Here is a 24,973-nt window from a genome sequence, read left to right on the forward strand (position 1 = left end):
TTTATAATGAGATTTAAAGTATATCATTTATATTTTCAATATTTATTTTGAAATTTGAACTGTCAGCTTTGTCGAAAAGATAAGAAAGGGACCGGGGAGAGAGAAGGAGCAAAAACCCGAATTTCATTTTAATTGATGCTTATCCATTTGTTTGTAAAGAAAGTTACAATTAAGGCCAAAAATACATAAAATTAGTTTTAATTGTTAAAATTAATATCCAAGTCTCTATTTCAATTTTGGCCATTTAAATCATATTTTTTTTAATGTTTAAGAGTATTGTTTTATAAAAATAAATTATTTTAATTTATGTTAAATAATAATAAATTATGATTTATTTTTAGAATTATTCAGATCCTAAAAATTCAAATAGAAACAAGTCATTATGTTTGACTCAATTTAGTCGTGGTTGAAATTAAAAACATTTACCTAAATCACTTCTTATTTTTATTTATCATTAATTTTAATGAATATTTAGAACTTGTAATATTTTAATATTCGACAATTGAACGACGAAAGTAAAACGGTGTCAACGACGACAATATATGGCGGTTGAGAGGTGTAAACAACTAGAGAAAGGGGAAAATGAATGAGGAATTATGGATTTAAAAATATGAGACCCATAATAATTTTATATATAATATGTAATAAGTTATATAATATATAATAAAAATAAATAATAAAAATGAATTCGGTTTTCGGTTTGGTTTTCGAGTTGAAACCTAAACTCGAAAACCAAACCGAAAATCGTATTTGAATTCGAATTGATTAAAAATTCGATTCGAAAACCGAAAATATAATTCAAATTCGGTGAATTCGAATTCGGTCGGATATTCAGTTCAGACCAAATATTGAACACCCCTAAAATTAACGAGATTGAAGATTCAAAATCAATGAGTTTATTGATCGGTTCTACCAAATTTTCCAATGATATCGTAATATTGATTAAAATTTTAATATATGGTATATTTTATGAGATTTAAAGTATATCATCTATGAATTAATGCAACAAATAATGGTTGAAGATTCAGATTTTATATAAATAGATCAATATAATTTATAATGTAGGTGTATTTAGATTTATTGATGTTCAAATTATTTTGGAAATTTTTATTCTCCTTCTAAACAAAATAAGTAAATAAATTTACATGTTTTCTTACAAAATAATTAAATTTCAATTTCAACACTATCAATTACAAATAAAATTTTAATATCAATAATTATTATTTGTTTCCCGTCTATCACCCATACTTACATTTTTATTATTTGAGGATAACTAATTGCTAATAACTTCATCTAACAAGCTATTTTAAAAAAAGATTGGTACTATGTATCTTAATATAATCACATTAAAAAATAAAACACAAAACTCATTACAATTATAAACAAGTATTTACTGTTTCATAAAATATAAAAGCAAAACATCTAATGATTTTTTTTTTTCAAATTTAAGAAACTCGTATGCTAATCCTCAAACTTTTACTTTATTACAAAAGTTGCATAATATATTTATGCGGCTAGCTAATTTTCTCACTCATTAGGCTGAATTTAGCCATTGTTGAAATTAAAAACATTTACTTAAATCACTTCTCATTCTTATTCATTGATAATTTTAATAAATATTTAAAAAGCTAATATATATTTCAAATAATTATTTAATTTATCAATTAATTATATTAAAAATTATTTTAATTAGTTGAGAGGGAATGAGGTGATCTTCAATTTCAAGAAAATCAAAATTCAACTATATTAGGCAAAAGGTGCTAATTTTTAATATACATTGGTACTATAATGATTCAAAAACAATTTGTTAGAATTATTTTCCCACTTAAAATACTTTAAAAATGTGAGAAAATTTGACAGCTTTTATTCATGTGTTATAGTGATAAATCCATGAAACAAGAAAAAGGTAAATTAATAAAATTTAATTTGGATAAACACGAAAAGAGAGTTCATTTATTGGTTTTAACTTCTAATAAATTAATAGATTACGGTAGTGTTTGTTAAAATGTACTAGTATAGTATAACTTGTAAGAGATGCAAATTATAAGAGGATATTAAGATGTATAAATTATACAAGTTATTAGTGTTTGGTTGGAAATATAAAATATGTATAAATTATATAGGTTTTATTATTTTGTGCTTGGTTGGTGGTATAAGAAAATAATAAAAAATGTAAAATACTATTTTACCCTTATATTTATATAAATTATTTTTAATTATAATTTTAATATTTATTTTAAATATAGTTAATTATTAATTATATTGAAATTAATAAAAATAATTTTTCATTATCATATAAATATATTTTTATAAATAATATTATTACATACCGTTTATATTTTTTATATATAATTTCTTATAATTTAACTTATATAGTTATATAAATAAAATTTATATATATTAATTAATATTTAATAATTATATTTAAAATATTATTATAATTATAAATATTTGTATATTTATTATAAATATTTGTATATATATATATATATTTATAAAATAAAATATTAATAATAATAATTTTATAAAATAATATTGAAATTATAATGATATAATTGTTTATTTATTATTTAAATTAGAAATAGTTAAATATAAATTAATATTTAATTATAGTTTATTATTATTATATTTTAAATATAATATAAAATAAATAAAATATGAATAATTTTATAAAAGTAAAGGATAAAATAGGAATATTAAATTTTATAAAATTTTATATACTCTTGTACTAGGTAAGAGTATGTACTATTTTATACACTCTTCTAAGTATAATTTATACTCAAATAATACTGTTATATAAATATGAATCTACCGAACAACAACTATAAATATACTTATATTTTATCTACATTGGTATACCCCATGACAAACATAGCCTAAATGTAGAAAGTGGTATTTGATGAAGATATTTCTCAAAAACAATATTTCCTTGATCACATTCATATTTTCTGATGATCAAATAGTTTTTAAATGTCCATGCATGGGACATAAGTAGAGGAAACCTCCCAAGATAATTTAATCGTGAATTTCTTTGTTTCAATATTTGAATAAGAAAACAAATTGTGATTCAAACTTGTTCTATATATATATATATATATGGATAAACAAATTCTACTAGATTGGTTGGTTACATTTCTAATTCGTAAGCCTAATTGTCCTAATTGGCCTCATCATGCGCGCATGCACCTTATAGATAAAAACTGAGAAATCTCATAGCCCTCTTTCAAACTAATAACTTTTCATCACATTTTCAAATAAAACATATAAAATGAGGTAGGTTGAAAGCGACAGGGCTGTGGTGCATAAATGAGATTTTTATTATTTTTCTGAAACTTGTTTACTTTTATCAATAAAATTTGATATAGGTTTAATTTTTGAAAAGGGAGTTATTTTTTAAAATTGTTATTTTAAAAAAGAAAAATGATAGAGAGCGACTGGGAGAGCGATGCCTACGTGGGTTGACAGGTAGAATATTCTCTCTCCTATTATTAATTATTTTCTCTCTTCTATTATTAATTATTTTCACTTTCTTCTCATTAAATAATTTTTATCATATAAAATAATAATAAAAAGAAAAAAGATCTCTCTTTTCTTATTAAATAATTTCTATCATATAAAATAATAATAAAAAGAAAAAAGAGGCCATAAACTATTTGATAAATAAATGAATTGAAAAGTCATAAAAATAAAATAAAAATAAAAGAGATAAATTCATAATTCAACTAATCAGTAATATTAATTAGGGTTTAGGGTTTAGGATTTAGGGGTTAGTATTTAGGATTCAGGATTTAGAGTTTAGAGTTTAGGGTTTAGAGTTTAAGGTTTAGGGTTTAAAATTTAGGGCTTAGAATTTATTTAAACATATTATTAAAATATTTAATGGGAGAGTTTGTTGTAAATTATTGAGTTATTTTATCCGGTTAAATGAGAAATAATAAATATCAAATAAATGAGTAAAATAATAATAGTTAGAATATGGATAAATGATATAATTTAATTTGTAGAGATAGAAAGAGAAATTATTTAATAAGAGGAGAGAGAAATTATTTAATAAGAGGAGAGAATATTCTACAATAGTGTTTTTATTATTATTATATTTTTATTTATTTATTAATTCCACCTGTCGGGGCCACGTAGATTATCGCGCTCCCAGTCGCTGTCTCAGAGTCGCGCTCTCTATCATTCCTCTTTAAAAAATTACATCTCCTTTATATAAAAGTTTAATTAGTAACAGTTTATTAAATCTTTAATTATTATTTTTACGATCTTACCCTGAAATAGAAACGTAACCATTGTCTTCAACAAGTTACATTTTTTCTAACTATCTAATTTAGACAGTCGAGCAAATTCCATTTTTTTCGAACTACCCGATATAGATAGTTTATTTTCTTCGTTAGTCGATCCACGATAATCATCATGAATGATCTTTTCTTCATTGGCGGTCAAGTACTTTCAACATTTATAATTTTATTTTTTTCCCTTTCAAATAAGTCAATTTAGTACTTGTCGACAAACCCATTTCTTTTTCGTTGATCGCAAGAAAATCTTTCTCTACGATTTCAAAAACTTCAAAATGAAACGACAAAGCATGCAGTGGTCGCATCCATCCATTTAGTATTTTCTTGATTTTGACTAATTCAGAATTTTGTCTCTGATTGTATTAATTAGCTTTGCTTTAATCTCTTCCTTCTCCGTCTCAAGACACTTTAGAGTTTCCTTCTCATTATACTATACGATGATGGCCTTATTCTACCACCACCTTTAATTCATGAAACTAAGAGTTTTTATCATGCTCTTATGATAATATGATGTTTTAAAATTTATTATTATTAATATCATGAAAATTTGAATATTTTGTTATTTAAAACTATAAAACATTATTTTTACAAAAAAATAAAATAAAATTACCTTTATTTTTTAAGTTCACATCATCTGTTGACTAAAAAAGCTTAGATCTTAATTGGATTTGATAATCTACATTCATAATTTATTCCTGCAAATAACACCACAAGTTAACATAACATAAAATAATTATAAAAAAACTACAATTTCTACCTAAGAGTGATTAAAAAACACTATTTTCACTTGCTACAATATTTCAAGGAAACAGAAATAGCTGGTTATAGAATGAAGTTGATGGAGGAGTGTAAGGGCCTTATGATTCGACTTATAATCACTAGGCTTTATTTCAGGAAGTTTATGTATAGTGTTAATGAGGATTCAAATCAAAGAGTAGAAGTTTATTATTATTTTTTTATTTGTTTTTTACAGTTTGAAATCAAAATAAAATGAAAATAAAGTTTAGGGATTCAATTAAAACATCAGGAAAAAATCAGGGGCTACATTAATTTAGAATTAATTAATTAATTCCAAATTAAAGTATTTAGGGATATTTAAAAATAATAAAGTGCTAGGGGCCTCTTTGCAACTTCCAAAGAAGTTGAGGAAATCAAATATAACAAATGAAAAGAAGCTGCCGCCTGACTCCGGCCAAAGACGATTTCCGGCGTCCTGCATTTCCGGGACCTACCGTCGTTGAAGGATGGGGCAACGCGGGTCCGTTCAGCTCGCCTAAGCTTCGTCTTCCTCCTGCTGCAGCTCGTTTCTTCGATTTGAATGAACCTCATCCTCAAAGGAGAGAAGACAGAGTTATTCCCCCAAATCGCAGGGCAGATAGATAGACCTCATCTGGTTTCTTCTCCTATTTTGGATCGCGGAAGCGTTTACTGTGACAGCTCATCTGGGATCCGCATGCGCGCTAGCGTTGCGCTTAAGCTCTCACAGCCGAGTCGCCAGATAAAGGAGATCTGAAGAACACAGTCTGTGTCTTCCCTCTCCCAGGCCCCAGCAGAGGATACGACTTTAGCGATTTCAGCAAAACAATATTGGAATCCTAAGACAGAGAGAACTCTAATCCTAATCTAAATCCAAGCTAATCCTAATGAATGCAACTACCAGCCAAGATTTAATCAACAGATTATACAAAGTTCAATATAAGACAGTTAATGAGTTCATCAAATACTGTAAACAGATTTTCAATAAACAGGATGGCACCGGTGTACAGAACCGATGCCTCAACCACAACACTGTAATCTACATTGGATTAGTGAGTACCTGAAACAGCAAAACGTAATGGAATGAGAGAAGAATGTGAGTTAGCCTTTTTTGACTGTGCCCTCTCTTTTCTCACCAGAAACCGCTCCCTCCCTCATGATTAGAAACTGCCAAAAGCCTTTTAAACCGTCGAGCCTGGTTTTTTAATTAACCCAAGGGCACGCTGCTCATTATCAAAAAGTTAACTTTAACTCAAAATACAGGAAACATTACGCAAAGAATTACTTTAAATAATCACTTTTAAATAGTAATTCATCTCCAATACAAAACTCATTTTCTACACTAATTTTTTAACCTTATTAATATTATTTATATATTTATCAACTTTATATATTTAACTTTAATATGTTTATTTATTTAATGTATTATTGAATTATTTTATTGTTTATGAATTATTAATATATAATTATTTTTATTTTTTATTTTATTAAATAAATGAAAAAATATTAGGATTAAATATGTAAAGTTGATAAATATGTAGATACTATTAATAAGGTTAAAAAGTTAGTATAAGAAATGAATATTCTTTTAAGTTTGGAAATGTGTTTTTGGGTTGGAGATTAATTATTGTTTGATGTGACATTTACTACATTTTGGGTTTGAAAATGAGTTTGTGGGTTGAAGATGGTCTTAATAAACATGTCAAAATCGGGTCGACCTGACATAATTCAAAATAGACCCGATAACCCGTTTACTTTTGTAAAAATAGACCCGATAACCAATATTAGGGTTAAATATGTAATTGTTGAATTTTGTGTTATTCTTTCTTATTCATTCACTCGTTTTCTTTTGTAAAAATTTTTATAAGTGAATTTGTTATTTAACTTTATTTTTATTTTGTATTGATGTAATTTTAATTTGAAATAAAGAGATGTGAATTAATTAGATCAGGGTTGGTTCGAGTTGAGTTAGGTAAATCGAGTCAAATTAGTTAGGTTTAGGTCAAACACAAATAAACAGGTCAAGTTCATGTTAGAAATTTTTTTATCCAAATTATTAAACAAATCCGATTTATGTATAATCGTTCAACCCATTAACCTGACATTCCAAACCCATCAACCTTAAACTTACCTAAATTGTCACCCCTAAATCATTTATTTTATTAAAAATATTTTAATAATTAAATTAATTAAAAACATAAATAATATTTTTTTATTAATTTTTTTTAATAACTCTCACTGGAATGTTCACCATAATGTTATTATAGTTGATTTTTTTTATTTAAAAATATTATGTTATTATATTGAATAAAAAATATTAATTTATTATTTTTAGATAGAGTTTGTACTTTTTAAAACAAATTTAATTTTCAAAAGATTTTTAAGGTGATCTATAAGATCATATTATCTTTTTATATATAGTTTTTTTATTAATAAAAAATGTGTTTATTATATTTTTTTGCGTGAGCTTATTACGCAATGTTTACGCAAATGCTCATATTCAACTTATAAACCTTATTACGCAATGTTTACGCAAATGCTCATATTCAACTTATAAACCTTATTACGCAATGTTTACGCAAATGCTCATATTCAACTTATAAACATTAAATCAAACAAACTCAAACTTAATGTTTATGTTTGTAGAAAGTTGAAATTTAATTTTCCCAATACAGAACTGGATTTTACCGCAGAATAGATCGAGCTTTTGTTGTTAGTGTCTTAATTTGTATAAACAACTTTCGTTTTACTAATCTCTAAGCGCGTCTTTCTTAAGGACTCAAAAGTCAGTTACACAAATATTATTATTATTATTATTATTTTCAACTTACCATATCCACTCTCATCTAAGAAATAATAATCCCTTCTTCAAATGAATAATGAAAATATTAATTTTCCCTAGATTATAGGAGGTATAACCAGTCAAAAAAATAATTGAAAAAAAAGTACAAGTCTTCGTTTACGTCATAATTAACTACTCTCTTAATTATAATAAACGTAAATACGACTTTTGCATCAAAAGACTTTGCTAATTTTCAATCCACATTTTCAAAACTCCGACTTTCCATGAGCTTCTTCTTCTTCTTCTTCTTCTAAGATGGCCCTAATTTGACTAAGTTACATTATTTTCACTTTTCTCCGCACTACCACTATACTTAATAACATTTCTTTGCTTAGAGAGAAGTTCAACACGGTTCTTTGTTTAATACCATATCAATTATCAAGATAATTACAGGTTCTTTCTCTTTCTATTACTATTAGAATGACTTAATTCATGATCATCATCAATCATCATGATGAGGATCTTCACCATTTTCACGGTTTTCTTTCTATTCTTCTTCTTCTTCTTCTGCTGCTGCAACTCTATTGACACCATAACCTTCGACAACCCTCTAAAGGACGACGACCGCAATCACCTCGTCTCCACCGCTGGGACCTTTGTTCTTGGATTCTTCAGCCCCGGAAAATCCACTAACCGCTATATCGGAATTTGGTACAACTTCTCCACCGAAACCATCGTATGGGTTGCCAACAGAGACAACCCTGTTCGCGATTCCTCCGGTGTTCTCTCTCTCGACCAAGCAGGAAACCTTGTCATCACAGCTTCAAACTTGTCAACCCCACCGGTTTGGTCCACTACTAACTTCACAACCTCCCCAAATCTGGTTTCCGCTCAACTTTCGGATTCCGGGAACTTGAGGTTGCTTCGCGATAATGCCGTGGTATGGCAGAGCATCGATCATCCGACCAATACTATTATTCCATCCATGAAACTCGGGCTGGACCGAAGGGCCAATCGGTACACGGTCATTACATCTTGGAAGTCTCCAGACGATCCCGGAACAGGGGAGTACACTTACAGAATGGATCTAACCGAGATGCCCGAATTGGTCTACGAACAGGGTCCGACGAGACGGCTGTGGAGAACCGGGCCGTGGATAGGAAACGGTTGGTCGGGAATACCCGATGTGGTAAGCGATGACTTCATATTATTTAGTGCAGTGTACACGAACGATCGAGATGAGGTCACTCTTGCCTATAGCAATAGCAGCCCTTCCATCATCCCGAGGCTGGTGGCGAATGAGACCGGCAACCTTCAAAGACTAGCGTGGCAGGAGGGTAGTCGTCAATGGTTCGAGTCGTGGTCTTATCAAAATGATAAATGCAACAATTACAATCATTGCGGGGCGTATGGTAATTGCGACCCTCAACCCACGAATAGTTTCGAGTGCACTTGCCTACCTGGATTTGAGCCGAAATCGACGATTGATTGGTTCACGATAAAGGATGGTTCGGGTGGGTGTGTGAGAAAGCAAGGACGAACGGTTTGTAGAGAAGGAGATGGGTTTGTGCCGGTAGAGAATGCAAAGTCACCCGATATGAGAGTAGCACGCGTGAATATGAGCATGGGATTAGAAACATGCAAAGAGAATTGCCTGAAAAATTGCAATTGCACAGCTTATGCAAGTTCAACCGAAGGTGAAGTTGGCTGCATTACCTGGATCGGAGAATTGCTCGACATCAGAGTCTTTCCCATCGGCGGAGTCTTTCCCACCGGCGGTCATACCCTGTTCGTGCGTGTTGATAATGTCGAACTAGGTATTAAGCATAAAAAGTTGATGAATTCCTGATCATATCGTTTGATTTGATGATCTTGTATACCTATTTTCAGCTGAATATTTGGAGTCGCAACAACGCCCAAGAAGGAAAAGAGTGGCATACATAATTGTGGCTGCTACCACTATTCCATTAGCCCTAATTGGTGCACTTATAGTTTACTGTTACATAACTCAAAAGAGGAGAAAAGGTAAACTAAAGTACTACAAACCCTAATTTATTATCAATTCCATGATGCTAATTAATGACAATGCAGATCGAAAGAGAAACAAGCGACATGTGTTGTTTACTACCGCTAATGGGTCGTCGTCGTCGCAAGAAAATTCCACGAGAGAAACACACATAGATGATTTTCCCTTTTTTGACCTTAGTACAATTGTTGCTTCCACCGATAATTTTTCCATTTCCAACAAACTCGGAGAAGGGGGCTTTGGCATGGTTTATAAGGTCTCTTTATTAATTGATTGACTAATGAAGTATGTATACTATATTTATTACTAATGTCTAGCTAACCAATCTTGTCACTTAAATGTAGGGGCGTTTAAGGAATGGAGTAGAGATTGCGGTTAAAAGGTTGGCGAAGAATTCAGGACAAGGAACAGAAGAATTTAAGAATGAAGTTTGTTTAATAGCCAAACTCCAACATAGGAATTTGGTGAGGCTATTAGGATCTTGTGTTGAACATCACGAGAAGATGTTGATATATGAATACTTACCAAATAAGAGCTTGGATTCTTTCATCTTTGGTATGAAATCTCTTTGCTCTTTGTTAATATATCTAGAAAAAAAAAATGAAAAAGAGATAGAAATCTTGAATACTAAAATTTTGATGCAGATGAAGAGAAGCGTTCTCAACTCAATTGGGAGAAACGGTTTAACATTATTTTGGGAATTGCAAGGGGAGTGATATACCTTCATCAAGACTCTCGATTAAGAATAATTCATAGAGACTTGAAAGCTAGCAATGTTTTGTTAGACGATGAATTAAGTCCTAAAATTTCGGATTTTGGAATGGCTAAGATTTTTAAAAGTGATCAGATGGAAGCTAATACAAAGAGGGTAGTTGGAACATAGTAAGTGTTTTGGTTTGATCTTAATGTAGTAGTGTTCTACAAACCCAAAATTGGGTATTCATTACAATGTATTCTTTGCAGTGGGTATATGTCTCCTGAATATGCCATGGGAGGGTTGTACTCGACAAGATCCGATGTCTTCAGTTTCGGTGTCATTTTGATCGAGGTTCTCACTGGAAAGAAAAATAGTAGTTATTATCGAGGCAACACGATTAATTTGATTGGACATGTAAGTGAACTCCTCAAATAAGTTCACAATTATCCCAACTCATCCATTATAGTATCATAAGTCTTTTTCTTTAATTTGAATATTCCAGACATGGAGCTTATGGAAAGAAGACAAGGCTTTGGAGATAATTGACAGGTCCATGGGTGATTCATGGCCAGAGGAAGAAGTTCTTAGATGTGTTCACATAGGGCTACTATGTGTACAAGAACTTGTTATGGATAGACCAACCATGTCTGATGTTGCTTTCATGTTATGTAATGAAATTGCTCTGCCTTTTCCCAAGCAGCCAGCTTTCATCTTCACTGGGCAAGACATGAATGATTCGTCGACAAGCGATGTCAAAGCCAAATCTAACAATGGCCTCACCATCACCCAAGTCGAGGCTCGCTGAAATAATGGGAAGGTATTACATATACTTTTATGGCATGTCTAGAATTTGTCTAAAGACAGTTGGAGTGTCTCCTCTGGTTATCAAACATGAGTATGACAATTTATTTCATTCTTTGTACAAGATAAATTATAGATTTTCTTTTCATATGTGCGAAAATGTATTGTCCAACATTTCTAAGTATCACTTTTGATTTTCTAAAAGCTTTAAAAACGTTTAGTAATGAAATTAATAGAAACATTCGACCGACTGTAATAACCTGCAATAAGTTATAGGATTGTGTTAACAATACTGCAACTTAATCCATTATTTATCCCGCAAATCTAAAGAATCAAGTGAGGTTGAAGGTGATTGATGAGTAAAGAAAAACATTGCAGCCCAACTGCAAATGAAACTATTGACAATCATTAATAAAGAGAAAAAATAAATTAGTAGATACGAATCTAATGCATAAATTGATTATAAAAATTGTGATAATTAGTAATCATATTCTATAAGCTTATCAAAACTTAAACATAGAACATATATATAGCTTATCAAAATTTTTGATAATATGAGTACTAATTGACAAATTGGGACAAGGAAAACACTTGATTTTTTTTGGTCTTGGTGGCCGATTATTTATTTATCGGTATTCAAATCGTGGTCAAATAAATTAATGACCTCGCATGATAGCAAATATGTGTAATATGTATTTTGGTTAATAGTTATAATATTATATAAACAAAATAAATATAGTGGGGGTTAGTATATACTAATAAAGTGTCTTAGGACCTTGACAAAGATAAAAATATAAATAAAATATAAAAAAATAATAATATGTATTTAATGTTTAAACTTTTTAATAAATCACGAATAATATATTAAAATAAAAATAAAACACTCTCATTTCACATTTTATTCATTTCGATAAAACAATTTATATTCTCACATATCTCATCATATATTTTTGTCGAATAAATCTATTATCTCGTGACCTTATACTTTCATTTTGTTTAATCAAATATTTGATTCATATTTTTTAACAACTCTCAATTGATATCGGTCTATTATCCTTCGACAAAGCACATCTCAATCAAACTTGATTAAAGGGTTGTACTTATTTTTGTTAGGTTACAAGTGTAACAAAGTCACAATCAGGACCTCGATGATCGAACAGTGAAGAAATATATTAGAAAGTGAATAGAAAAATTTAGAGAATGAAAATAACCTTGAAAATGAAAATCTGTCTATTAAATTTGATGGAAATAAGAACACGATTACAATCCTTAAATAAAAATAAAACATAACTAAGACATTAAACTAAATACATAAAAAGTCTCATTACTAGATAAGATCAAGAGTCTTTGGACAATTCAAGAGGCTCTTTAACAACCAACCAAAGACTCCTTAATTATTATTATTATTATTACTTTAATTTCTAACAACAAGTTCAAAACATTACTTTAGCATTTTGAATTTTATTTTTAACTATTTTAAGTTTATGGGTGATTAATCGACAATCTGACTCAAATATTCATTTACTCTCACATATATATCCAAAATAATCAAAACTCTCGACCCGACAATCCGAGTACTTTGATTAAACACATTTTTAGTTTAGTCTCTTTCAATTAAATACTTTATATTTTGAAATAATCTATCTATATATTTTGTTTATGACATTATAAACAATTAATTAGGTTAAATACTTAATTAGGTTAAATACTGTAGGTCTAAAATATGTTAAAAAATATTAAACTAGTTCAAAATTATATGTTAAATTAATAAAATTAAGTTAAAACGATCAAACATTTTAAACAAGTCAACAAAATGTTACATTGATAAAAATATGTTTAGATTGCAAAAAAAAACATATGTTTAACAAATCAAAATGTAATTAAACAAATTGAAATTATATTTAATAACTTGAAAATTTTGCGGATACCTTAAAAAAAATTTGAAAAATTTGGAGGAAAAATAGAGTACCCAAAAGCATTCAGTGAAGTCTAATCTTATCTATCATTGAGCAAGTGGTAAAAAATCGAAATTTTGACCTCTAAAAACACGTGAAGAGACAACTAGCACTCAAAACCATACAAATTCTTCAATATCACTTACTAGGAATCCTAATCTTTAGGCTTAAATCTTGTAATAAATATCCAAATGATTAGGGATAGGGATATGTATTATTAGAAGATCCTCGTTCCGCTTTTATCAAATTTGGTGTTAAATTAAAATTAAAAAGTGTTATTAGTCTAGTTGTTTAAAAGGTTGTAATTTCAAAATATACCTATAACATTTTTTATTTTATTATTAACCGTTTTAAGTTTTTGGGTGGGTCAACCCAGAATCCGACCCAAGTATCTATTTATAATTTTTTATGGGGAAGAAGTGGACTTTAGAGGTAGAGATGGCAATAGGGCGGTTTGGAGCGGGGAATGCATTTACCATCCCCGCACCGTTTTTGTTTCGGGATTTTTTTTAATATCATTCCCGCCCCGTTCGATTTTATTCGGTTTCGGGGAATCCCCACGGAGCACCGTTAATAAAATATTATTTTAAAAAATAATAAAATTGTAAAATAAAATTATATAAACGAATTTTTTTAATATAATATATATTGAAAGTTTATATTTTTATAAATTAATTAACTTAAAACTCTTATAAAATATAGTGAAGAAATAAATATAATGGTGATTTAATATATTTAATTATATTTATAGTGTTCAGGGCAGAAACGGGTGAAATCGGGGCGGGGGACACAAATACCATCCCCGCCTCATCCCCGTTCGGTTTCGGGGAAAAACCGTCCCAAACGGGGCAATTCGGTTCGGTTTTTACGGTGCTGTTTCAAATTGTCATCCCTATTTAAAGGTGAAACTAAATGAGTTGAGAAATCAAACTGTATCAATTGTTTTAAAGATCGTTATGTAATGTGAGAGTAAATGAATACTTGAGTCGGATTGTGGGTTGACCCGCTCATAAACTTAAAACGGTTAAAAATAAAATTAAAAATTCTTTTCATATTTTTAGTGTAATATTTTTTTATATTATTTTTTATATTAATGGATAAATGCTAGTTATTTTTTATATTAATGGATAAATGCTAGTTAATTAATTATGATGACAATGTGAGAATGACTTGGGATGATGTCAGTGTAACTGAATTGAAAATATGAGAAATAGTCTACACAAATTCATTCTACTAGTTATATTTTCTTATTTTTAAATTAAAAGTTTATAAAAATAAAATAAGAGTATTTTAATTAATGAAAAATTAATTTTATAATTATAGTAAATTGATATAGAGAATTTAATAAAAAAATCCTGCATCTAATTAGATATGCATATAATAGTTTGCTCAAAATTCAGAGACCTATTATTTTTTACCCACTATTCATGTTCACTCTTTCAAACTACCTATAATAATTTTAATCACATTTTCAAAAGTTTAATTCACACTCTAAATTCACAACTTATTTAATTTTATAAATATAAAATATATATATATATATTTAAAATTAAACCTAATAAATTAAATCATTTAAATAAAAATAAATTTAAATATTATATATTAAAATAAATTACATTAAAATTAAATATATTACATAAATATTAAAATAAATTACAATAAATTAAAATTGAAATAAAATACATTATTAATTAAATTTATTATTAAACTTATTAAAATAAAATACACATTTGATTAAACACAATATATTATATAAATATTTAAATAAAATATATTAAATCTATAATAAAATAAAATATATTAAATAAAAATTAAAATAAAATGAATTATAAAAAAAAAGTCAAATTTATTAAAATAAAATACATATTTTATCAAAATAAAATAAATATTTAAGTAAATATATTAAATAAAAATTAAAATAAGATGAATTACTTATTTAAAAAAATATATTAAATAAAGTAATATATAATATTTTAAGTAAAATTTTGTTTTAATTATGTATAGAAAAAAAAAGTTGTTAGTTTAAAAAATGAGAAAAATGGTTGGAGATTATTAGGGAGCCGCGTGTCTTTTTACATGTCTTTCTAGGAAGAAGAAAATCTTATTTAGTTTCATTTTATTTATTTATATGTGTTTGCATCTTATAGGATAATCAATGATCCACATTTTCAAAGATGAAGACTTTTCAAAGTTCAAATGTTATTTTTCTTTTATATAATTACAATGAAGTTCTTATGAATGGAAAACTAATCCATCTATCATGAGCTTCTTCTCCCTTCTCATTCTCAAGCTACAACTCTTTCTACTTTTGCAACAAGTTTTCTACTGCAACTCTCTACACACCATAACCTTCGACAAGCCTTTAAAGGATGATGATAACAATCCTCTCGTCTCTACCGGTGGGATCTTTGCTCTTGGATTCTTCAGCCCCGGTGCTCGGTCGAGTAATCGATACATCGGAATTTGGTACTGCTTTTCCAATCAAACCATCGTATGGGTTGCCAACAGAGACGACCCTGTTCTTGATTCCTCCGGTGTTCTTGCTCTAGACCAAACAGGAAACCTTATCATCTCCTCCGCTTCAAACTTGTCAACCCCGGTTTGGTCTACGACGACGACGACTAATGTCTCAACCTCCGGAAATCGGGTTTTCGCTCAACTCTTGGATTCTGGGAACTTCAGATTGATTCACGATGATGGGTCGGTCTTATGGCAGAGCTTCGATCATCCCACCGATACTATGCTTCCGTTCATGAAACTAGGGGTGGACCGAAAGACGGGTTTGAACAAGTTCCTTACATCATGGAAGTCTAGTGATGACCCCGGGACAGGGGAATTATCATTCAAAATGGATGTTACCGAGATGCCCGAGTTGATATTTGAACAGGGTTCAAATCGGCAGTGGAGAACCGGACCGTGGATTGGAGGCGGTTTGGTGGGAATACCATTGATGATGACTAGCGATTTCAATTTGCAAGCCAGTTTCATTGACAATAAAGATGAGGTCTCTCTCATGTTTAGCAATCGAGACGCTTCGGTCTTCTCAAGGCTGGTGGCGAATGAGTCCGGCAACCTTCAGAGACTAGCTTGGCAGGAGGTCAATCGTCAGTGGCACGAGTCATGGTCATACCAAAAGGATCCATGCAACCGCTACAACTATTGTGGTGCATATGGAAACTGTGACCCTCAATCTACTAGTCGTTTTGAGTGCATGTGCCTGCCCGGCTTTGAACCCAAATCTACAATTGACTGGTTCACGATTAGAGATGGTTCGGGTGGGTGTGTGAGAAAACAAGGCCGACCAGCGTGCGGAGAAGGAGATGGGTTTGTGCCGATAGAGAATGCTAAGTCACCTGATACGAGAGTAGCACGGGTGAATATGAGCATGGGACTTGAAACATGTAGAGAGAATTGTCTGAAAAATTGCAATTGCACAGCTTATGCAAGTGCAACCGGAGGTGAAGTTGGCTGCATTACCTGGCTTGGAGAATTGCTCGACACCAGGGTCTTTCTGACCGGCGGCCAAACCCTGTACGTGCGTGTGGACCAAATCGAACTAGGTATATATCCTCTTCCATTAAAAACGAAACAAGAAACAAAAAAATGTTGAATTCTTGGAAATTGGTTGTTGATTTGTTGTATTATCCAATTTCAGCTGATTATTTAAAGTCACAGCATCGCCCAAGAAACGCAGGAGGAAGAATGAAGAAAATGGCATACATAATTGTGGCATCTACCTCTATACCATTAGGGATTATGGTTTACTGGTTCATAATTCAAAAGAGGAGATCAAAAGGTAAACTGTTTTATTATCAATCTCATCAAAATATGTCACTAACACATTCATGTGGCTAATGATAATACAGATCGAAAGAGAAATGAAAGGCGAATGTTGTTAACTATATCTAATGGTTCATCACAAGAATCCACGACAGGAAAATCCTTGGACGATTTTCCCTTTTATGACCTTAGTATCATTGTTGCTGCAACCGATAATTTTTCAATTTCAAACAAACTTGGAGAAGGCGGATTTGGCACTGTTTATAAGGTTAGTCTCTACATTATTTTTGAAAAATAAAAGTATCTTTTGCCTAATCTAGTCAATTAAATGTAGGGGCGTTTGAAAAATGGAGTGGAGATTGCTGTTAAAAGGTTGGCAGAAAACTCAAAACAAGGAGATGAAGAATTCAAGAATGAAATTTGTTTAATTGCAAAACTCCAACATAGGAATTTGGTTAGACTGTTAGGATGTTGTGTTCAACAACATGAGAAGATGTTGATATATGAATACTTACCCAATAAGGGTTTGGACTCTTTTATATTTGGTAAGTCGCTATTTTACTAATTTGATACTTTTTAACAAGAAGAAAGAAACTTAATGACTAAAACTTCAATGCAGACAAGGATAAATGCTCTCAACTCAATTGGGAGAAACGGTTTAACATTATTTTGGGCATTGCAAGGGGAATGATTTATCTTCACCAAGATTCTCGATTGAGAATAATTCATAGAGATTTGAAAGCTAGCAATGTGTTGTTAGACGATGAATTAAATCCCAAGATTTCTGATTTTGGAATGGCTAAGATTTTTAAAGGTGACCAAATGGAAGCAAATACAAAGAGGGTAGTTGGAACATAGTAAGTGTTTTGACATGTTCTTATAGTTTACTAATATTGTAAGTACTTTAAACTTAAAAATGCAGCATTCACTAAAATGCTATAACATACTTTGTAGCGGATATATGTCTCCTGAATATGCCATGAGAGGATTGTACTCGACAAGATCTGATGTCTTCAGTTTCGGTGTCATTTTGCTTGAAATTATCAGCGGAAGGAAAAATAACAGTTATTACGGGGAGGACACAATTAATTTAATTGGATATGTAAGTATTATAACTATAGCAATTTCTTTCAATCTATTATCATAATTGTGTTTTTTTTATAATTCAGGCATGGAATTTGTGGAAAGAAGGCAATGCTTTTGAGATAATTGACAGATCTATGAGTGATTCATACCCTCGAGAAGAAGCTCTTAGATGCTTTCACATAGGACTTTTATGTGTCCAAGAATTTGTCGTGGATAGACCGATCATGTCGGATGTTGCTTTCATGTTATGTAAAGAAATGGATATACCTCCTCCGAAGCAACCCGCATTCATCTTCAAAAGACGAGATATGAATGATTCACCAAAAAGTGTCGAAACAAACTCTATGAATGGCCTTACCATCACTCAGATTGATGCCAGATGAAATTATTGGAAGGAAATGAAATGTATAGAATTTGTGGAAAGAGAGTTAGTTAATAGAATATGGTAATTTAATTAAATAATTGTTAATAGTGTTATTTTACAAGATGATGTTTTTGGAATTCATCTAAAATTAAATATTAGGTTTACATTCCTATGTGATTATTCAGAAATGGCTAGAAGTAGTGATAATATTGACAACAGGTTGTGGTGATGATGATGTATGAATTGTAAACTTTAAGAGATAGATAGATGTATAATAAAGATGTTATATTTCAATTTGAGTGATAGTCACAAATTTATCAATCATCTACAAATACCTATGTTAATTTTTCAACATTTGAGGTGGCACATACATTTTTTTTTTTAATGTACAATGTTGAGCTCACTAACACTTTTGATATACAATAATTGTATATATATATATATATTTTATATATAAAATTTTAAACAATTTATTAATCCATTTAAATTGATAAAATAAATAAGTTAAAATACAATATTAAAAATATGTTATTTTAACTTTTTAAATATATATAAGGGAATTTAAAAAATTAACCGAATATTAAAATATCTTACCACATCCAAATTTTAAATTGAGAAAGAAGTTAAATTTTACCAATATTTTTTTATTTTACACAAAGCAAGTTATAAAAACAAAATAGAGAGTTAATTGATGTATTAATCAATTATAATTATAAAATTATGAGATATTAGTCTATTATAATTATAAAATTATTTTATTTTATAATAAGATTACAATCATTTAACTTAATTTAATTTTGAAACGTTATAAATTATTTTATATTTTATCTATTTTTTAAATCCTCGTATTAACCTAAAATTTTAAAAATAATATATATATATATATATATTTAAAATAAAATATTTATTTTATAAAATAAATAAAGTAACGAATTACTCAAAAAAAAATTATGTTATAAAGAAATACCGAAATTCTCAAATTAGCAAAATAAAAATCTCATTCTTTCTGTCTACTGTTTGATGGAGTATAAGTTTCGTTGGTTTTGACTTTGATTTCTTCTTCTTCTTCTTTCTTCTCTTCCTACTTTTGATTTTGATTGATTCCAGTATTGGAAACTTATCTTGAATCAATGATCCGCTAAATATGCCCAAATTCAAAATCTGTGGCTTTACGTTGCGCTCCTCCGTTCTTTCTCGCTTCATCCTCATGTCCGATCTTTTCGAAGATTGAAGATTGAAAGATTGAAAGATTGAAGATTGAAAGAAAGAAAGATACAACAGGATGGAGATCAAGGGGAGATTTCTGCCGCAATTTAAAGTCCGGCAACCTCCTCTGATCACCACTTGGCTACTGCCTAATAAACGCTTCAGACGCCGCCCTCTTCTCGTTCTTAACATGTTCAGGTAACAAGTCTAATTTCTCCTGTCAATTTCGACCCACTTAGGTATTTCTTTTTACAAATGTCAAATTGCGATCTTGGGATGTAATTCTGCTCGATGTTTCTTTAATTAATTACTATAAGGCGTATATTTTACAATTGATCGATGCTCTCTCTTCAATGGATTCTGCGAGTTCTTGAAAACGAACTAGTTTGATACAAGGAAATTGATTGTTTTCAAATATGGGCATAAATCTGAGGGTAGGTTTATTATGTTCAGGATTACTTTACCATGCTAGAGTAGAGTGATTATGCAAGGCTGTTTCATAGCTTGAGTCTTAATTTGAAAAGACTCGCCGCCTGTGGTGGTGATTGAAACGAATTTTCTCCCAAATAATGGTTCTGATAGTTTGAATCCTTTTTTTTTTAATACAGGGAGGTGACTCCCGGATCGACCTATAGGTGGAAAAGTCTTGAGGTCCATTCTGATAACAACCAAAATATTCGAATGCCAGCAGTTTCCAAACAGGATAGCTCAAAGCCAATCGAACTGTCGTTCAACCGACTACAGCTCACTGATCAGGAATGTTATGGATTGCAGAAGCGAAGTTTTGGCAGATTCGTGGCGCGTGAAGCTGTTCTTGACGAAGAATATTGGGTTGGTTCTTCCATGTTGATGTACTTTAATTGTGTTACTAGATTCTAGTCCACTTCTAGTATGTGTATTTCTGCTGACTTTGTAGTTTTTTGTTCCATTTCACATGAAAGACAGCAGCATGGCTACGAGCTGAAGCACACTGGGAATCAATGTCATATATCAGGTTGGTTTCTTGTTTCCAGTAATATTCTATCTACATACATGAATGAATGCTGTTGTTATCTTCACCCAAGCTCCAGATTTTAGTCAATTCAAGTATGTTTGGGAATTTGCTTTTCAACAGTTAACTATGGCAAGTTTGTTATTTTCCAGGCACATGGACAATTTTAAAAGGAAGTATGCAGAACAGGTCTGTCATTGAAATGAACCATACACTTTCATCTTCTGATATGTCAATAAGTAGTGTCTCAATAAGTAAAACCTTTAATTAGTCACAATATTGTTTGATTGAAGGATTATTTGGCCAAATAAATTTAAATTTAAGAGCAAATACATAGGAGGACTTATTTAAGAGAAACATGGCCCTTGAAATTCTGATAATGGAGCAAATTTACTATTTAACAGAAATAACGCTGAGTTTAGATTTGACACTATAGAGGTCATTATTGGATCTATTGCTCAATTTATAAAAGCTCAGGAAATACACATCTTAGGATTTTATCTCTTAAATTCACATCCCAATAGTTTTCTAATGCGCATGCCTGTTACAGGAATTCTATGCTTTGAAGCGACGTTGTAGCGGACAAGATGGAAATTCACTTAGGTGCTTCTGCTTTGTTGCGGTAAGATGGAAATTCACATTAAATGTTGTTCTTCAGTACTTTCTCCCTGGTGACTAGTTGATAACTGTTAGGGTCTTTTTAGTATTTCATTGGGCTGTAAAATGTAATTAGACTAGTTATGGGCCTAGTTCAAGAAAGTCAAGAAGATAGTTAGATTATACTAGTAGTATACATTGTAGAAGATTAGTATTGTAAATGTGTGAATAAAGTTGGAAGGGTGCTTTCTACATTCTGATTTGTTTCTGGCTGTTACTTATTCATTCAATTTAGGTTAAATTCAAAATTATCCATATTACTAGCTTATTTCATTTTATCTTCTTTACCTAAAGTCATACTCGAATTACCTCTAAAATTATGGCAACATAAGATATGATTTATTTCCCTTTCATTTATATGCACTTACTTCTTACTTTAGTTTGTTCTTCCCTTCTAGATTGATATATAACATGCATTAAGTCTAGCTTAGTGCATAGTTGTGCTTTTGGTAGATCTCATATTGCCAAGTGAAAAATCTATTTATGTATCGAAATGGAAACCATTTCATATTCTTCTTGTGCTCAGACAGGCTGAAAAATAATAACTGTGAGAGGCACTAGTTTAGATTTTGTATGGACAATCTTCTAGAGAGGAGCCAATAACTTAGTACATAAGTTCCTGGCAATGACTGGCAACTTTTTTGTGTCACTTGATTGATATTTTCCTTGACAGCAGTCCTATTATTTTGGTAAGCATATGTAGTTTAATTCCACATCATTACAAGAAAAACTCTCATGATTGTTAACATCATTTACAATAACCATTATTTAACTTCAAATTCAAGTACTCACATACAAGTGAATTTAACTCCCCTTTTGGTTATTCTCAACCATTTCCAGATACCTTTTACCACTTACCAGACAACAAATAACCCATCCTAGGGTAGAACAAAAGTCGAGAGTAGATTGATTTCAACTTCTTCAATTTCATTGTGCTGGGAGTCCCCTCTCTCAAACATGTTTTTATCATTGCTATACATCTAAAATAGAAGAAATGCAATTTGTATTCTCCCTGAATTAAATGATTCCCATTCTTATAACTGCTTTTGTGTTTGAGCTTTATTGATGGTATTTCTTATATGACGGTTCCAGGTTAAAAAGGAGGACAAAAATATCCGAAGGACTGTTCTAAACAGTGTTGTGGGAACTCTGGACCTCAGCGTCCGTCAACTTTTGCAAGGAGAAAGATATCCAGGGGTACTTATCAGATCGTCATATCTTTCTAGCCCATTTGGAAACACATTTTTTTCTCTCATATATCACATGTTTGGAAACCTGTTATATCGTTAAATGATACAAATTCTTTTCATAGTCTTGTGAGAATATACTCTCTTTTTTATTAATATTTAGATCCACTTGATATTGCCCAAAAAACAATTGGTTATGGGTTCTTTTACATACATGAGATTGATATTTTCAAGATGTTGATTTGCATGATTCTATGAAGATTTCTTCTAATACATGATTAATTTAATTGTCCTGATATTTTAGGAGGTGAAAAGGGTATCTGCTATCTTGGCTAGCCAAGTGCATTACGGAACACACCAATATGCTTACATTGCTAATGTCTGTGTTTCTAAGTTTGCTCGACGTCAGGGAATAGCTTCAAATATGCTACAGTTTGCAACAGATGTTGCTAATTTGGCAGGTTTGTTTCTTTTATTACTTGTAAATGTTACCCAATGTCTAACAATTTCTCTAAACAGGTATGAGGAAACTATTTGTACATGTAAATGTGGAGAATGAGGCTGCTCAAGAATTGTATAAAAAAACTGGTTTTAAGGTTTGCATCTTTTACCAATAGTAACTTCTTCTTTTTTGTCCCTATATATGGAGTATTGAACACATGACATATTGACATGCATGTTCTTTCATTGAACAACTGATCTGTATCGTTGCAACTTCTTTATGATTTAGGTCATTTCTTGACAGTTTCCTCGAATTCGTGTTGATAACATATAAGAGTTTACTTTTGTCCCATATTATGTTCCCCGTGTTTGTTTGCAGGTTGTAGAAGCAGCTTCATCTACTCTGTCAAAGGATCAAAGGCTGCTAATGGCGATGGAATTATGAGTTGGAAATAATGTACATGCATAACCAATGTTTTGAAAGTTCTTCATGTTTGATAAGAGATGAAAATTTGGAGACACCAACAATGTATATAAAACATGTAAGTATTAAGGTGGTGGGGGAGTTTTATCTAGTAATGATTGTCTTACTCTTGTATCTTTTTAACATATAAATATACTCATATTAAGTAAAACTTAAAATTAAATTATACTAATTTATAGAATAATAAGTGAATAATCAATGTTAAATCAGGTAGATTAATTTTAATATCATTTTTATCATGTAACTATATTTTTACATCAGCTATTTAATGTAAATTAACGATTTTTTAAGCATATCAGTTTTATAGGAACTTAGTATAAATATATTCATCATTTGAACATTTTTAAGATCATAATAAATATTTTTAAATTGTTATATTGATAATGACTTTTAATCAAATACATATATGAAAAATATTTATTTTTATACATATAAGTTAGTACTAACAAATGCCATCTCATAATTGAAACTGAAATTAGTTTTAAAAAATTGTGAATAAGACAGTTACAAAAAATAAATTATATATATGTAAGTTAGAGAAATATAAATCAGACACGTTTATAACAAATTTATTGCAAATGGGTTCTCATTTATTTTGAATGAGTGATTTAACTTATTTTAAATTTTGTAAACATAAATTTAATTTGTTATTTAAAATTGTTATATATATATATATATATATATATATATATATATATATATATATATATATATATATATATATATTAAACATGTAAAATTTTAATATCTTAAGAGTTTAATTATTAATTTATTAGAGTAGATTTAAGTGCTTACAAAATTTGTCTAGGACACAAAATAGAAAACTAGGACTAGATAAAAAAAAAAAAAATGTCTTGTAAGTTTTTGAAGATATGATTGGGTGTAAAACCATAAATCCCTAAAGTTAAAGTAAATATTTTTAACTTTATACATCATCACTAGAGCAATTTTTAACTTTATACTTCATCACTAGAGCAATATTTAGCCTATTAAAGAAAGTTATTTGAAAAAGATTTTATTTTTATTTTTGAATAAAATGATTAAAATAAAATTAGATATATGAAAATAAATAAAATGATTAAAAACAATTAAATAAATAAGAAATAATGAATAAAATAATTAAAAAAAATATGAGAGTGAATAAATACAAAATATTTAAAAATTATGAGAGAGAAAAATTTTAAGATTAAATGTATACAGATTTATTAAAAAAAAAAAAGCTAAACACAATATATAAAAATTGTCAAAAACAATTTTATAATAAAAAGTGAACAAGTTTCATATAAATTATAAAAATCTCATAATAATAATAATAATAATAATATAAAAAAAAAAAAATTGTAAACCCAATGTGTAACTAGACCGTAATTTAAAAATCACGGTCATTAACTTTTTTTTTGAAAACAGGGATGATAAAAAAGTAAATAAATAAAATGATAGATGTGAACTTTGTCTAGTACTT

The 24,973-nt window shown here is 29.6% G+C and overlaps 2 protein-coding genes across 2 annotated transcripts; both read left to right on the top strand.

The window, feature by feature from the left end:
- The first annotated feature begins 8,343 nt into the window (after positions 1-8,343).
- LOC124925233 lies at positions 8,344-18,663 on the top strand. Its single transcript, XM_047465203.1, has 15 exons — positions 8,344-9,653; positions 9,727-9,861; positions 9,928-10,118; positions 10,207-10,417; positions 10,507-10,744; positions 10,826-10,973; positions 11,062-11,359; positions 11,424-11,454; positions 15,545-16,875; positions 16,971-17,111; positions 17,182-17,363; positions 17,430-17,640; positions 17,715-17,952; positions 18,050-18,197; positions 18,265-18,663. The coding sequence occupies exons 1-15, from the start codon at positions 8,348-8,350 to the stop codon at positions 18,562-18,564; spliced, it is 5,109 nt and encodes a 1,702-aa protein (XP_047321159.1). The 5' UTR covers positions 8,344-8,347; the 3' UTR covers positions 18,565-18,663.
- Positions 18,664-19,590: 927 nt separating this feature from the next.
- LOC124925641 lies at positions 19,591-23,602 on the top strand. Its single transcript, XM_047465704.1, has 9 exons — positions 19,591-19,949; positions 20,360-20,582; positions 20,693-20,745; positions 20,895-20,931; positions 21,293-21,364; positions 22,492-22,596; positions 22,891-23,047; positions 23,106-23,182; positions 23,407-23,602. Exons 1-9 carry the CDS (start codon positions 19,828-19,830, stop codon positions 23,470-23,472), a joined length of 912 nt encoding a protein of 303 aa, XP_047321660.1. The 5' UTR covers positions 19,591-19,827; the 3' UTR covers positions 23,473-23,602.
- Positions 23,603-24,973: the final 1,371 nt, after the last annotated feature.

The sequence above is a fragment of the Impatiens glandulifera genome, chromosome 2 (genome assembly GCF_907164915.1).
Source record: "Impatiens glandulifera chromosome 2, dImpGla2.1, whole genome shotgun sequence".
In the NCBI taxonomy this organism is placed as follows: Eukaryota; Viridiplantae; Streptophyta; class Magnoliopsida; order Ericales; family Balsaminaceae; genus Impatiens; species Impatiens glandulifera.